At 45.6% G+C, this 14,087-nt stretch overlaps 1 protein-coding gene across 1 annotated transcript in view; it reads left to right on the plus strand.

Moving 5' to 3' along the window:
* LOC119405118 (BRISC and BRCA1-A complex member 1) overlaps positions 1-12,959 on the plus strand; it is a 28,067-nt gene extending 15,108 nt beyond the window's left edge. Inside the window, exons 7-8 of the mRNA XM_037671914.2 lie at positions 7,123-7,209; positions 10,361-12,959. Coding sequence (XP_037527842.1) covers positions 7,123-7,209; positions 10,361-10,537 — 264 coding nt within the window. The 3' untranslated portion in view covers positions 10,538-12,959. The remainder of the gene's footprint in view (positions 1-7,122; positions 7,210-10,360) is intronic.
* The last annotated feature ends 1,128 nt before the right edge of the window (positions 12,960-14,087 follow it).

Here is a 14,087-nt window from a genome sequence, read left to right on the forward strand (position 1 = left end):
AACTAGCCCAAGTCAAAACTTTACTGAAGTGAGGTAAAAAAATGTAGTGCTGCTAAACGCGAGGTCGCTGGCTTTATTCCTGACCACTTGTGTCACATTTTAGTCTAGACAAAATGCCAGAACACTCATGCACTTAAATTTAAGTTCCCATGAAAGAAAACCAAGGAATCAGTGTCAATCCAGAGTACTTCGTTACAGCACGCTTTGTAATTGAATTGTGGAGCTGGTGCATAAGAGATGAGATTTTTTTTTAAATGGAATTTAATAGAAATTTTTATCTGGTTGTGTACTGCCAAATCGTGCGCATTTAGGTGTAACACCTCAGTGATATTGAAGTGTATACACCGCATGCTGGTTGTCAATGCACAGTTGAACCCCTTTGGAATTTACGTCGGTAATAACTAATTATGAGATGCAGCAAAATCAGTTTACGAAATCTAATAGCCGTACGTTATATCACTAAGTTCTTTATAACTACAGTGAAATCAAGAATCCAAGTTCCGATGTGTGATGACCCCGATAACCTGCCAAATCCGACTGCTGAGTCATGGCCCTTGTTTATCACGACTGAACGGGTCTATGCTGGGACTGGACAGGAACAGCTAGTGCTATAATGTAGCTTCATGTTCAAAATTTAGGATAAAGGCATCACAACACATGCTAGGCGATACGGGCACTACATACAAAATGAGCTCCAAATGTAGTCACATAAGGAAAGGTAAAAACTCACAGGGTCTCTTATGCATTCACCTAAGACGACTCAAGCGCGAAAGCCACCTTCTTCTTTTACAGTGAAAGCTGTTATGAGATAATTTCAACGGCCGTTTTTGACGCCGTAGTTGTCCGCCACGCGCGAAATAAGAAAAAAAAAACGAAATAACAAAACATATCCAGGATGGAACGGGGTTCATACCTGGGCCCTCTGCGTGGGAGCCCAGTATTCTCCCTCAGAGCCACATATCCAGGATGGAACGGGGTTCGTACCTGGGCCCTCTGCGTGGGAGCCCAGTATTCTTCCTCAGAGCCATGCCGGTGCTTAAAACTGCATTGCAAAAAGACCCTATACAGGCTTCACGTCAGGAAGGAACCACATTAACATATGTAATATAGCATGGTAGAACAGTAAAATAATCGGGCGTCACGCTACGCGAATTATGTAACCAGGCATCACACAATGCGAATTGCGCAACGAGTGGGTTGTTGAATGCTTTCAACCCATTACAAAGCACTCTGCCATGATTCTTCATCGTCATCAGGCACAGCATCAACAACGTGTACATAATGTCTTACAGGTGTTTAGCAGGTACTACGCTTCTCCGCAGAATGAGGAAAAATGGCACAGTGGCTGCTTCCTTACTTCACAAAAATTATGATGTTTTATAGCGTAGTGGATTCCTCGCAAGTGCACTTGTATTGGTTGCCAAGGAAGCCCATAAGGCCCCCATAATCCATTTCCTCGGGGTCTCAATAAAGTTCTTTCCCTCTCTCTCTCTCCGACGTTAATGTATGTCATATGGCGTAGTGGGAGAGTGAAATAGCGATCAGGCGTCACACAATGCGAATTACGTAACTATTGGGTCGTTTAAAGCTTCCAACCCATTACAAAGGGCTCTGCCATAATTCTTCATCGTCATCAGGCACAGCATCAACAAAGTGTGCACGTAATGCCTTAGACATGTGTAGCTGGTGCCTCGCTTCTCCACAGAATGACGAATAATGGTAGGTGCTTCCCAACTTCACAAAAAATATGATTTATGGCGTAGGGGGTACCTTGCTAGAGTACTTGTATTAGTAGCCCCCAAGAGAGTTTACAACGGCCTCTAGAAATGCCGCTCTTCCAGCTTTCGCTCTGATTGTGCTGCGCTTTCCGCACAGGCCTGGCATTTTTTCGTCTTAGTCGATGTGTTGATCCTTCCCCGCCCCCCTCTGTAATATTTCTGCACCTAATGTGGTTTTGCACTGCTGCCAGGATCGGAGGCATTGCAAGCTTTCTGCACTACCTCTGTGATCGTTCCACCTTTAACCAAACGACAATTTCATGTGATGACGTCACTGTGTGACGTCACAAATTTTGGCAATCTATGACGTCATCATGACGTCCTGTGGTGACGTCATCACATTATGATTTTTTGCATCGCTCATGTTGACACCAATGCCACCTACAGTCAATATATATATAGTATATATATAAGCTAAATGCATGTGTCATCCTGCCCTCGCTCACCCACACATCTCAAAATATGTGGAGAGTACCTTTGGGGTGTCTCCTGATTTATTTGTGCCACAGGACAATTTTCTCCTTAAATTTGACATCACTTCCTCCACACCTTTCACAATGCCTTAGCGTACGTTAGGGCCTTTCCTTGCTCCATGCTTCCCATGGTCCTCCTGCTCTGCCTTTGTTACTCTCCAGTAGTTGCACTGGCTGTGCAGGCGTGCGGTGTGCGCTTAGTTCTTCGATATCTCCAACTGCTGCTGCCAGCAGAATCGTATAGTATAGCGGTTGCGTTTCCGCGGGTGATGCTGCCTTCACCTCGGCGTTTTTATCGGTCCACAATATCTTCGCCGAGTGTGCTGATGCCACTACTCGCTCAATGTGCTGTACCATTGACAGTGAAGTTCAGGGGGAAGTTGAGCATCGGCCATATTCCCAGATGAGCACTATCGTCGACACTTTTCCTTTAGTGGAAGTTTGCCTGTCTATGAGCCACAGCGGTCTAGCCCTGTACCAGCTGTGATAAGAGAGCAGGCCAAGAACGTGATTGCTCGGGGATGCTGTCACATCTGACGATAATCTTGCAGAAGTGATTGCTTCAGATACTGTTGGTTTTTTGCGATCCCATGAAAAGTATATCAGCACACTTCTACAATGTTACTTGACCCCTTGAAAGGTCAGTGGCATAAATATTTTACGCTGGAAACAAGTTCTAAATGGTCATTTGGATACATTAGTGGCGGCCCAACTCTGCCATTTGCTCCATTTTGCTGCAATTCAACCTCTCTGTGCCTTACTGCGTGCATTCAAGCGCATCTTGTGCCAACTGCATCAAGGTTCACATTTCACCTGCTTAAATGGCAGTGGAGTGCTTCTGGCTCAAAATGTTTTTGGTTTGGCACCAAGTACACGTGCAATTTCCATATTGCCACGAAACCTACTCCCCCTCTTCCTACCGATGCGCTTTTCCTCGTTATAATCGGCCTAACCAAAATACGTGCGTGTGAACTTTGTTATTGACAGTTCGACATGTTGTCTACAGTATAGAAGCTCATTGCTCTTGATGAAGAACTGGCAATAAATACGCAGACAAGGAATCTTTTGCCAAGCCACTGCATGCTTATCATAATGAAGCCCACGCCGGCTATGCGGCTACCATGTTAGGCACCGCGTGCTGTAAATAGTGTCTGCATGCAAATAATAATAATACTAATGATAATTTGTCTGCTTTTATGTGCCAAAAGCACAAGGTGTCTTCACGCGAGTGAAGATTCAGACGTGCAATAGTTTTTGCAGATATAAAGTGTTCTGTGTCAATCGCGCTTTGTAGTTCTTCGGCATACCGTTCATAACACAAAGCCTAAATGCGCGAGCACGCCTCATGCACGAAGTGGTGCTGCTGCCGCTCGCAGGGGTCACGGCGTTCGTTGCGTGTTAAGAGTTGTTCTTTTGTTATTGTGAAAAGACAGTTTACTTATACGAGAGAAAGAGAGAGAAAGGACATTTATTTGGTCCGGTGGGAAGAGTATGAGATGTTTACACATCGAACTCATGGCTAGTCCCATGTCGGGACGGGGAGGCCGAGCCTCTCCGCCCTCTCAACGGGCCTTCCGGACAGCCAGGAGCTGGACGTCGTAGCTGGGGTCGTCGATAGAGAAAGAAATGTTTTTCTCTTTAGTGTCCCTTTAACCCTCATGAAAAATTGGTGCGGTGGAGTGCTCCATGAGAAGCATTTTGCAAATTCCAGTATTCGGTGTGAGGCCCACTGCTGGAGACATGGGGTTTGTTGTTGCATGCTACGTTGGATCGCATGATCCCATATTGTTCTGATGAAGAGAGGTGCACACCCAGAAAGCATAATTTCCTTAAAGGGGCCCTGCAATACTTTTCCAAGTAGCCATGGAATGGCTTCACTAAAGGAGCTTATTTCCTCATGAATAGACCACCTCAAAATTTTCCGAATCCGTCCAGTATGAGCGGAGTTACAAAGATTTGTCGCGCGCTATAATTGCTTTCTGGAAGCTAAGCAGGGAGGTGTGGCAGGGGAGAAGTAGGTACGTCACGCGCACCTCCTGACCTTGAGCACTTTTTCTTTTTTTTTTTCTTTGAACACGCGTCGTACTTTCAGTGCGATCACGCGCGTGTGCGGACAAGTGACGCCCTCTCGTGGCAGCCGCAGTAACTACCGAGAGCGCCATGTTCAAATCAGCCAATGGCGTGGAACTTGTGTCAGTGACGCAGTGATTTTGAGCCAATAGCATCATTTTTCGAGAGAAGAGGAAGCGCTTTGTAGCTGACTTTGAGAATTTATTGTAAATCCGAGGCCGCGTGCTGCGCTATAATATTTGGCTCGCGTGTTCTCGGGAGCCTCGACTACTGATCGGCAGCGTTTCCTGACCATGCTGAAAGATGTTCCAGGGCCCCTTTATTGTTTTCCCCTCAAGTCTGGCTTGTTTGCACCCAGTTCATGTGCACTGACATCTGGAAACTAATATGACTGAAAAAGTGTGTTCTGTGTTATTAGCAGCACTCGACTACTCCATGCCACAATGTGCCATGTGCACAAAGGAGCAGCCATAAGCTTTTACGTTCCCTCAAGGATAAGGAACTTTGCGATGCATGACTGAAAAAAAAGCCAGCACTTCCAAGAAGATGGCTTTGTGTACGAAAAAAATGGTGCGTCACGAATAACGGAGCAAACGCTAAGCTATGAACGTTACTAATCATGCGTGACACATCGGCACAAGTAAAACATTTGCTATGTGACTACAGCTTCTCCACTACTCTCAACTCTTCCACCCCCTAATCTAAATTCCTGAGCAAGTATCTGCTGATTAAGGGCACAGTGTACGTCCCATGCATTTCTGGCCATGTCGAGGAACCATTTTCTCAGTAACTGAAAGGGATATCCACATAATGTATATATTATTTTCTTACAGATTCTGCTCCCCTTTAACTATGTCACATTCCTTAAAATCTGACTAACATTACTATTTTGGGGAACTTTTTACCACTAGGACCTAAATTTTGAGTTCATTTGCATATTTCAAAATTAGTAACACATAAATTGTGAAGTGCATAACTTAAGTTTTGGCACAGTGGTTGTCTACACTTATGCAGGATACAAGGAAAAATGGTCAACTGGTTATCTAGGAATATGTAGGAAATAATGGTACCTAATTAATGAAAACATAGTTTTCAGATAGTCGAGTTTGAAGTAAGAAATTAGCTGAAAAGTGAACATTTTTTGGGACAGACACCATTCAACAAATTTATTTAGTAGCCACCAACTTGGTAATCATTGCTGAAGTCTTTTTTTTTTCTTTTTTTCACTTTGAGCCATTCATCTTGCTTGCCTTGCTTTTTTTGTGAGCTGCCATGCAGCTCTATCTGTAATCTATTGTTGATTCTGGTCAACTTCTTTGAGCAAATTGACTGTGTTGCGTCCAGGCTTCAATCCTAACGATTTCAAAATTTTGGCACGTGCGATACTGCCATCATAAACGAAAGAACAGTACCCAATGTCTCAATCGTTTAGACTCTTATAGGTTGAACAAAGACAACAAAGACGTTGCGACACAATTTCAATGAGCTCAACACTTCCACCGCACAGTTTGCACACGCAATTCTGTCCATTGCATCACAACTGCATTGCATTGCAACTGCTTGTGACAATACCCATGTCCATTAGAACATGGCCGTTATCAGCCTGCACGGATTCTCCCCGGAGGACGTTGAAAGGTTTGAGAACTTCACTGTTGAAGAGCTTGCTGGTCCAGCGTTCAGTGCGTCAGTACATCGCCGGCATCCATGCACGTTTGCAAGAGAACTGTATTGGTTGCCGCAAAATTTATGGCTGCTGAAGACCTTCTTGACCCTCAGCATCTCAACTTATCCACAAGCATGACAGACGCAATGTGTAATGGAGCTAGGAATTAAAAGTGTTTGAAGAGGTGTACTCTGATGCACAAACGCGAATAAAAATGCTCACGGCATCTTCGGATGGCCTTAGCTAAAAAGCCAAGTATGCAAAAGTTACCCGACAATTTCTTATATGCTGCTGACTCCAAGCAGGCATATTGGTTTTCATGCAGGAAGTTTATCTAGAAAAATAAACATAAGCACGAAGCGCATTCGAGGGAGCTTGTTCAGGAGGCCGTGTTCACCCACTAGTTGCTTTCGGAAAAACTATTTTTCACTCACAACAAGACTTTCTAATGATGAGGATGATGAGAATGTTGTAGCTTGCCGGCCGATCTAGCCTTGCGAAATTTGCAGGCGATTGCCCCACCCGGTTTCCTTTTTTCCGATTATATTGAACTAATGTCCGCACTTCATTTTTTTTTAATACTTGCTAAGAAAAGCATGAATATGGAAAATATGCACAGAGGCATACACTTCCCAAATAGCAAAGGAAAAAAAAAACAGCAATTTTTTAAAGTATTGCTCTACTCTGTTCGAAGGCAAGCACAGCCTGAGCAGAGCCTTGCATGTTTCAAGAGAATATAAAGAATTCTTTTGCAAAGTAATATTATGCCTAGAAGTTTTATACTAGTGCTGTAGCTGTGCCTAGTTGTGCCGAGTGTTAGCTGTGCCGAGTGTTACATTGAATGATAGGAACAATAATTTGTGACCTTTCTGCGAAATTTGAGCAGGAGTAAGCGCAAAGTCTTCTTTCCAAAATCTCCAGCGGTGAATCCACGTCTTTTGGTGTAATTATTTCCCGTGCACTCATGGCTGTTCACCGTCGGATATGCTGTAACCAATGTCTTGCAAAGGGCTAAATGTATGCAAGAAAAATTAATGCGAAAGGCATATGCAGAGATCTGACAAAGTGAAATGGAACAACCAAATTTCTCTGAAGCTGCCATAAACTCAATTCTACCTTTTGCTTCCCTGTCTTTCAGATGCTCAGACAAATGATGCATTCTCTCTACTTCTTCCTCGACATCTTGTACGTGCATGAACCCTTGTCTGAGACAAACTGCTGTCAAGTAAGTTCAGTTTGTTTTTCTTTTGGATGCTAGTTTGTTTTGTAATTGTGGTCCACTTTTACAGACAAACGTCACTGTTGAATAGACGTCGTAGTGACGAGCAAGTAATGAACAATGCATTCACATCTTTATTGCATTATGCACTGAGGCATGCTAACGAGGAACTGAATGAACACTGCTATGGGAGGAACATAAAGTGGCACAAAGAGACACGGTGTGACTCTTCGTGCCAGTTTATGTGATTCAATTGCTTTACACGACATCAATCATATGATATGCAGCTGATATGATATGCATGACATCAGTCATATGATATGCAGCTCACCATTCGCTTAGTGCACTCTTGCTTCTGAAAAAAAAAATGTCAGTCATTAGACCAGTGCCTGTCCTGTTCACCGTCTCTTGCTTTGTTCCTCTGCGTCTTGCTGAAAGGATGGGTGGTTTCCAACTGACTCGCGTTTCGATCCTGAAGATGTTAATTCTATGTTTTATCTCTTGTACGCTAGCTGAGGGACAGCGTAGCGTTCACCAGGGTTGCCAAGTTCGGCTGCATTGCGCCAATTTGGCTACTTTTTTAGGCCGGTAGCGGCAGAAGAATCCTCTTGGCCACTTGGCTAGTTTCTTGTTGCCTCGATTTGAACCAAAATATCAATATCTTGTGACGTCGCAGCCACTGGCGTTCGACTATGCGGTGTCAAAACGTGGGGACCAAGGTGTGTTTCCAGCTCCCCATATTGAATTGGGTGCTTGCATTACACAAAAAAAAAAACATTTTGAGAAGTGGCTGGGTCTCGGGGAAAGCTGTTGCATGGCGCCTCATTTCACAGACCATCTATTGCTGAAGGTGACTTTAAACTGTAATTGGAAGTGAACAGAACAACCGAAAGTGCTCCGCATTCAGGACGTTCTGCACTCATCGACCTTAGAAATCGGATAGCTGACAAACTGTTGTGTCGTTTCTTAGGATTAGGTACATACTGCAACTCGAGAATATTGATTGCTCGGACTTTATCATCGCGTGAGAAATGATTGCGGAAGTGACTACAATTGATGCTTCAATCACAGCAACTGTGATTTTGAGCACACACCTGCAGTACTCATTTTTATTGTCGCTGGTGCTTCTAGCCCTTTTAAAGGGACACTAAAGGCAAATATTAAGTCGACGTTGATTGTTGAAATAGCGGTCCAGAAACCTCATAGTGCTGCTTTTGTGCCAAGGAAGTGCTTATTTTGAAATAAAATCATGTTTTTAGTGGTCCGCATCGCGTTAGCGCGCTTCAAATCTCCCGCCTGAAAATACGACTTTCATACGTCACTGCTGCCATGCCCAACGTTGCCCGCTTTTACTGCGCGGCCGCCGACACTAGTAGCAGCCGAGTGGAAGTAGCGGGACCCACAGTAGCAACAACGGCGCTGCGGCAAAGACTTGCTCGGATGGGCACATTCAAAGCCTTCACCAAGTTGCGGTTGGTCTCGTAATCCTCGGTACGAAAGTGCAGCAAGCACACACGCAGAGGTTTTGACTGTTTAGCACACTGGCGCAATCGCATGGCACTAAGCCACTTCGAGCGTAAGGGTTCATTCCGCGGCACCCAGTGAAAAGACACACCGGTTTCCTTGCTGCAGCACTGGCGTTGTGCACCATTCGGGCATCCGGCAATATGACACGCACGTGGCATTTTGTCGAACTTTCTGTCAGAGCGACTTTCACGAGCGCGCAAAACACGCACGGCAGTACGCGATCCCGAAACTACGACTGAGACGGGCGAGGCGCAGTTCGGCGAAAACGGAACCTTTGAACTACGCGCGCCGTTCCCCATGGCAACGCCACGGAGGTTTTGTTTCCATGAATCAAGCGGAAACGAACAAACAGCATATTATTACGTCTTTTGATGCTCGGAATGTTCCTTTTTTTACTGCTGCTAGTTTGATTACTAGTGATTTATTGTAGGCCGACTTCCATACGTCATCGGGATCACTTCGAAAATGTCCCACTCGTGGCGCTCATCATGTGATACATTTAGCTTAATTTCTCGGTAAGTAGGGCACTGCTGTTGATAATATTGCCGTTTTAGAAGTTGTCATACATTGGGCTTTCACTCTGACATAAATTGTTATTTGCCTTTAGTGTCCCTTTAAGTAAAGTCACGCAAGACACGTGAAGAGAATGTCATTTCTGCAACAGTGCAATAAACTTCGTCATCCTGCACGAAATGATTGCTAAAATCAGCAATTTATGCTTTAATCTCAGAATGATTTTCAAGGGTTTTTTCTCTACTACATGAAATGATTGCTAAAGTCAGCAATTTGTGCTTTAATCTAAGAAATCATGATTTTGAAGGGGTGTTCCTCTACTTATTCACATTTCCACGAAAAGGCTCTTGAGATAGTCATTTAAATAACAACGTCGCGCAGTTGTTTTCACACAAGCGTGGCTACTTTTAGCTACTTTTATTGCCCTTGGCTCAAGTTAGCTTCGTTTTGGCTAGTTTTTCTGATTTCCTGGCTATTTTTCTGTCTTTCCAACCTGGCAACCCTGGCGTTCACATAACCAGCCCCGCCTCCTTTTATCACAGCGAAGCTGTATTCAGTTAGTTGATCACATCTGTGGTCTGAACGAAGCATGGAACAATATCGCGTCCACAGGCAAAATGACGCATAGAACAACAGTTTTTAGCGCCCCTTACCACAGGTGCCCCTCACCACTGCCAGTGCCTCGTTCTTAAGCGTCTCAATGCTTGGCAGTGGAACTTCCCACCATAGGTCGGCAAAAAATGTGGAGCTCACTCAGACTCACTCATAAAATATATTTTGTCCTTAGAGCTCACTCGGACTCAGACTCACCAAAATTTTCCTCAACCGAACTCACTTGGACTCAGACTCACTAATATTTTTCTCAACCGGACTCACTCGGACTCAAGCTCACCAAAATATTACTCACCCGGACTCACTCAGACTCGGACTCACAGCTCGATCTGAGTCTGAGTGAGTCGACTCATGAGTGAGTTTGCCAGCCTGCGCTTTCCACCAATCATCGTGCCCCTTTGTCTCGGGATGTAGAGATCGCACTAGAGCTGTTATTAGCAGTTGCCCTTAAGCAGGTATTCTTGTTGATATCACTTACATATTTTTCTTTCTTCCAACAACGCAGGAGATATTCAACGCCTTCGTCGCGCTCGACAACCACCTGCAGTCCTACATGTTCGAGGTGTCGCGAAACGCCACGAAGCTGCACAACTGCATGGCCAAGCTCTTGGCACACCCGCTGCAGAGGCCGCAGCAGCACATAGCCCACTACAAGCTCAAGGCGGACGAAAGTCCGAGCTGAGGCTCCGGCCGCTATACGCCTCACCCGCGACCTCTCAACTACAGGATTGCGCAGAGCCTGTACAGTGTCGGTATACAGCGCATAGTGAGAACGAAGGCCAAGCGAAAGCCTGCTGGGACGCATCTCACCTGTTGCCACTTCTGCCATCTGATTGTGGCTTTGCTCTGTCGCGCATTTTCGCCAACACAGTGTCACCCTGTTACGGACGCCATCGAAGGTGCACGTTCCATTTTAAACTATACAGAAGGCTCTTTTTTTTTTACCATTTCGACGCTGTTTAGTTGTTGCATTGTCAGTGGGCTGCGTAGCAGTGTTTCCACGTTTGACTACTTACCACATAGAATGCTTTTCTACATTAACCTGTAAACTGCTGCTTTCCGTACCACGCTTGTCATCTGATAGTGGCTTCACTCTGTTGTATACCTTTACGTGTTGCTTTATTATGGAAACCGTCGAAGGTGTGCGTTCCGTTCAGGGTACTACACAGATCTTTTTTCAACATTGCTTTGTTGTCACGTCATTGGTACACTTTGTAGCAGCAATGCCATGATTTACTACTTACTAGAATGTTTTTGTACATTGACCTGAAAATTGTGCTTTCTGGGCCACGTTTGCTGAGAGCTACTTGATGAAGGAGAAGGATAATGTGCCCATAAACTGTGCTGGCAAGCACCCGGGGAACTTGGATTTTATACTGGTTTACTGTCCGTTGGATGCAAGTGGAAAGGCTGTGCATGGTCTCGGAGTAATCGTCAGACGCCTGACTCGCAGGTTCGTGTATAAAGCCTATTTTTTCGTTATTCTTCTGCTTTGCATCAAAGGTGCGAGTGCGGACTGTGCTTCTTTTGTTTGCTTATACATGCGGCATCCTTTTTGTGGAAAGTTATTTCTATGGCTTCCCACTACTCGCTAGCGAGCTCTTGTCTGAGGTCCTGTTGAAAGCCATCGCAGGGTTTCACGTGTGCACTGCGTTGCTCAACATGTTAGCTATCACACATGTTCAAATGCATCCGCAAGTTATCTGTGTACAATTCAGCAGTTGATCGTGTGAACACAACAAGCGAATTTCTCACATACTTTTAATTGGCTACCTTTCTTCATTTATGGCAATGCTAACACGGAGTGACGCACTAGTTGGAACCATGTCTTTGGTATTGCGGTGTTTCTGCCCGGGGTGGAAAGAAGCCAGAAGAATGGAAAGCAATGACACTAGGAGTAGTGTTGACATTCAGCCTATCGTTACCATGAAAAGGACAGTATACCACCTATGTAAGGATAGATTAAGGTGCAATCAATGCACGTGCACGGGCGTGCATAACATACAGGCATTGATGGAGCTAATCAAATTCCTTATGTGACTGTGCGATTTACACGCACAGCTTTCACCTTTTATAGATGCGATAGGCTTTGTGCATCAACTTGTGCTGTCAAATAACACGATTCCCTTTCATTGGCTGTGTGTTACAGTACGAGTAGTGAAGGCCACGTGCATTGATTATAGCTGTCTTTTGTTGCATGGGTTGTAACGTTCCTTGTAATGTCCAAGACCAATATTTCTTCTGTCCTGTTGCTTTCTATGCTCTTGCTTTCAGTTCTTGTTTGCACTAAACTTTTTAATGTAGTAAGGCTTTTAAATTGCATTTTGCCACTGCTTTGTGGTAGATGTGGAGTGCTCGTCGACGATTGCAGTCTCTAGCCGCAACTAATAGCTCAATGCTTTTTCATTGCTGCAATGCTACTGTGGTGCTTACGAAGTCTTGCTACTGCCACTGCTCTGCCCCCGGCATTACCAAGAGTTCCTGGATTTATTGCTTGCACAAGCCACTGTCTTCTTCGTTATCTCTGAGTCTGAGACAGCCAATTTGAGACAGTCTTCCAACTATGGGATTGTTTTGCACAATGTCTGTGGCACATTTATCAACCGTGGGCCGTCAGCATAGTGCGTTTTCGTTCAGCTCCTTCCAAACGGCACACGCTTATTTTGAACTAACAGTTCAACACCAGTTCCCGAAACATGTTTGTTGAACACCGTGTATGGAAACCCTAGTCTGCTCATTGACCATGTCGTTGCTTATTGAGGTGTCCAGCATTTGGCGGCTTGTGCACTATAAGCATGATGTCCAGTACCTATCCCTCAAGGGTTGTGATCTCGCATCGAGAGATCATTGCTGGCTGTGCCAGCGGAAGACACTCACCAAAGGTTAGTGCTTGTATTTTTTTTGTTGTTTTTTTTTCAGCTAATGCTGCATGAATGGAACACACGAAACATATGCCGAGGATCTTGTAAAGCATATTACCCCAGGTCCCTGGTGTCAACTCTGGGCGATGTTAAAAAGAAATGATTAAACCAGAAATTTGTACATAATCAACATGTTGGTATTTGCCAGAAAGAATTTTCTAATAAAGTGCATAATATGTTTGCTCATTGCGTCACGGTTTCCTGTGATTTGCTTGTCGCCAGCGTGCATTCATGATCACTGCGGTGGCCAGCAGGTTTCATGGGATTGAAGTGTTCACGTACAGCGTAAGTATGTAAGCTTTATACGGCTCTCGGTCATACTGTGCACGGGATATCGCGATTGGCTTATTCGCGCGCGATGCCGCAGGGAGATAGCCTCGGCTGCGAAGTACGATCCGGACCAGGCTTGATCGCTATCGAAAATGGCCGTGTGACACCGGTATTGTACAAGCGCGTCCGGGGCATGCAACCGCAGCGTGAAGTGTTTTGTGTGCAGATTGGGTTAGAGATGCGATGGCGCCTTTCAAGCATGGTTCTTCGCTCCACGCCCAAGGAAGTGGCCGTTTGCGCGAAAAATCGATACTGCAACAATGAGAAGCGCGCGCGAGCCGTTCGCGTGTCATATTCGACTGAAACGAGGCCGCAATTCCAGTGCGTTGTCCTTGCTTAAGTAGAATCAGCACTGCATAGGTGCCGAACGAAATTAAAAAGGCGTGGTTATTCTCAAAGCGCGGTGCCGTGACCCACCGTCTACGAAGCCTCGCTATGCCGGCCGAATCGCCGGTCGGGTGTAGTGAAAACACATAAAACGACACCAGTTCCGAAGTATGCGCTCCCGCGTAATCGGTCGCGAGCAGTGTGTTGGTTGGGGAGTGCCCCAACCAGCGAGAGCGGCGCGAACAGCGAAGCAAATAAAATTGCGCCGGGCCCGGCTCCCAAAAATCGGAGCGGCCGCCGCCTTTCGGCGCGTCTGCTACGGGTCTACACGAACCAATCCCATGCGCGTCCTTGCATCCCAGCCGGTAGGCTTGCGCCTCGCTTTCAAAAACAAGCATCAAGGCTCGCAGTATTTGGGCTGCTCGCGAGTTCCGACACTTCGACGTTGTTTTATTAACGTCCGGGGCCCAAAACCCCGCGAAGAAGCGGCGTGGCTTTGTTGTTTTTTATTTTTTCGCTCGCACCGGCCGCCCGCCGCAAACATTTTGCGCGTCCGCGAGCGATGCTTGGCGCGTCGTTCCGTCCCGGCATGCAGCGCGCACCGCGCACTGCGCATGCGCTGTTGCGCGCTACGCCCGTAGTTCGGAGTCAACT

Source organism: Rhipicephalus sanguineus, chromosome 9 (genome assembly GCF_013339695.2).
Source record: "Rhipicephalus sanguineus isolate Rsan-2018 chromosome 9, BIME_Rsan_1.4, whole genome shotgun sequence".
Lineage (NCBI taxonomy): Eukaryota > Metazoa > Arthropoda > Arachnida > Ixodida > Ixodidae > Rhipicephalus > Rhipicephalus sanguineus.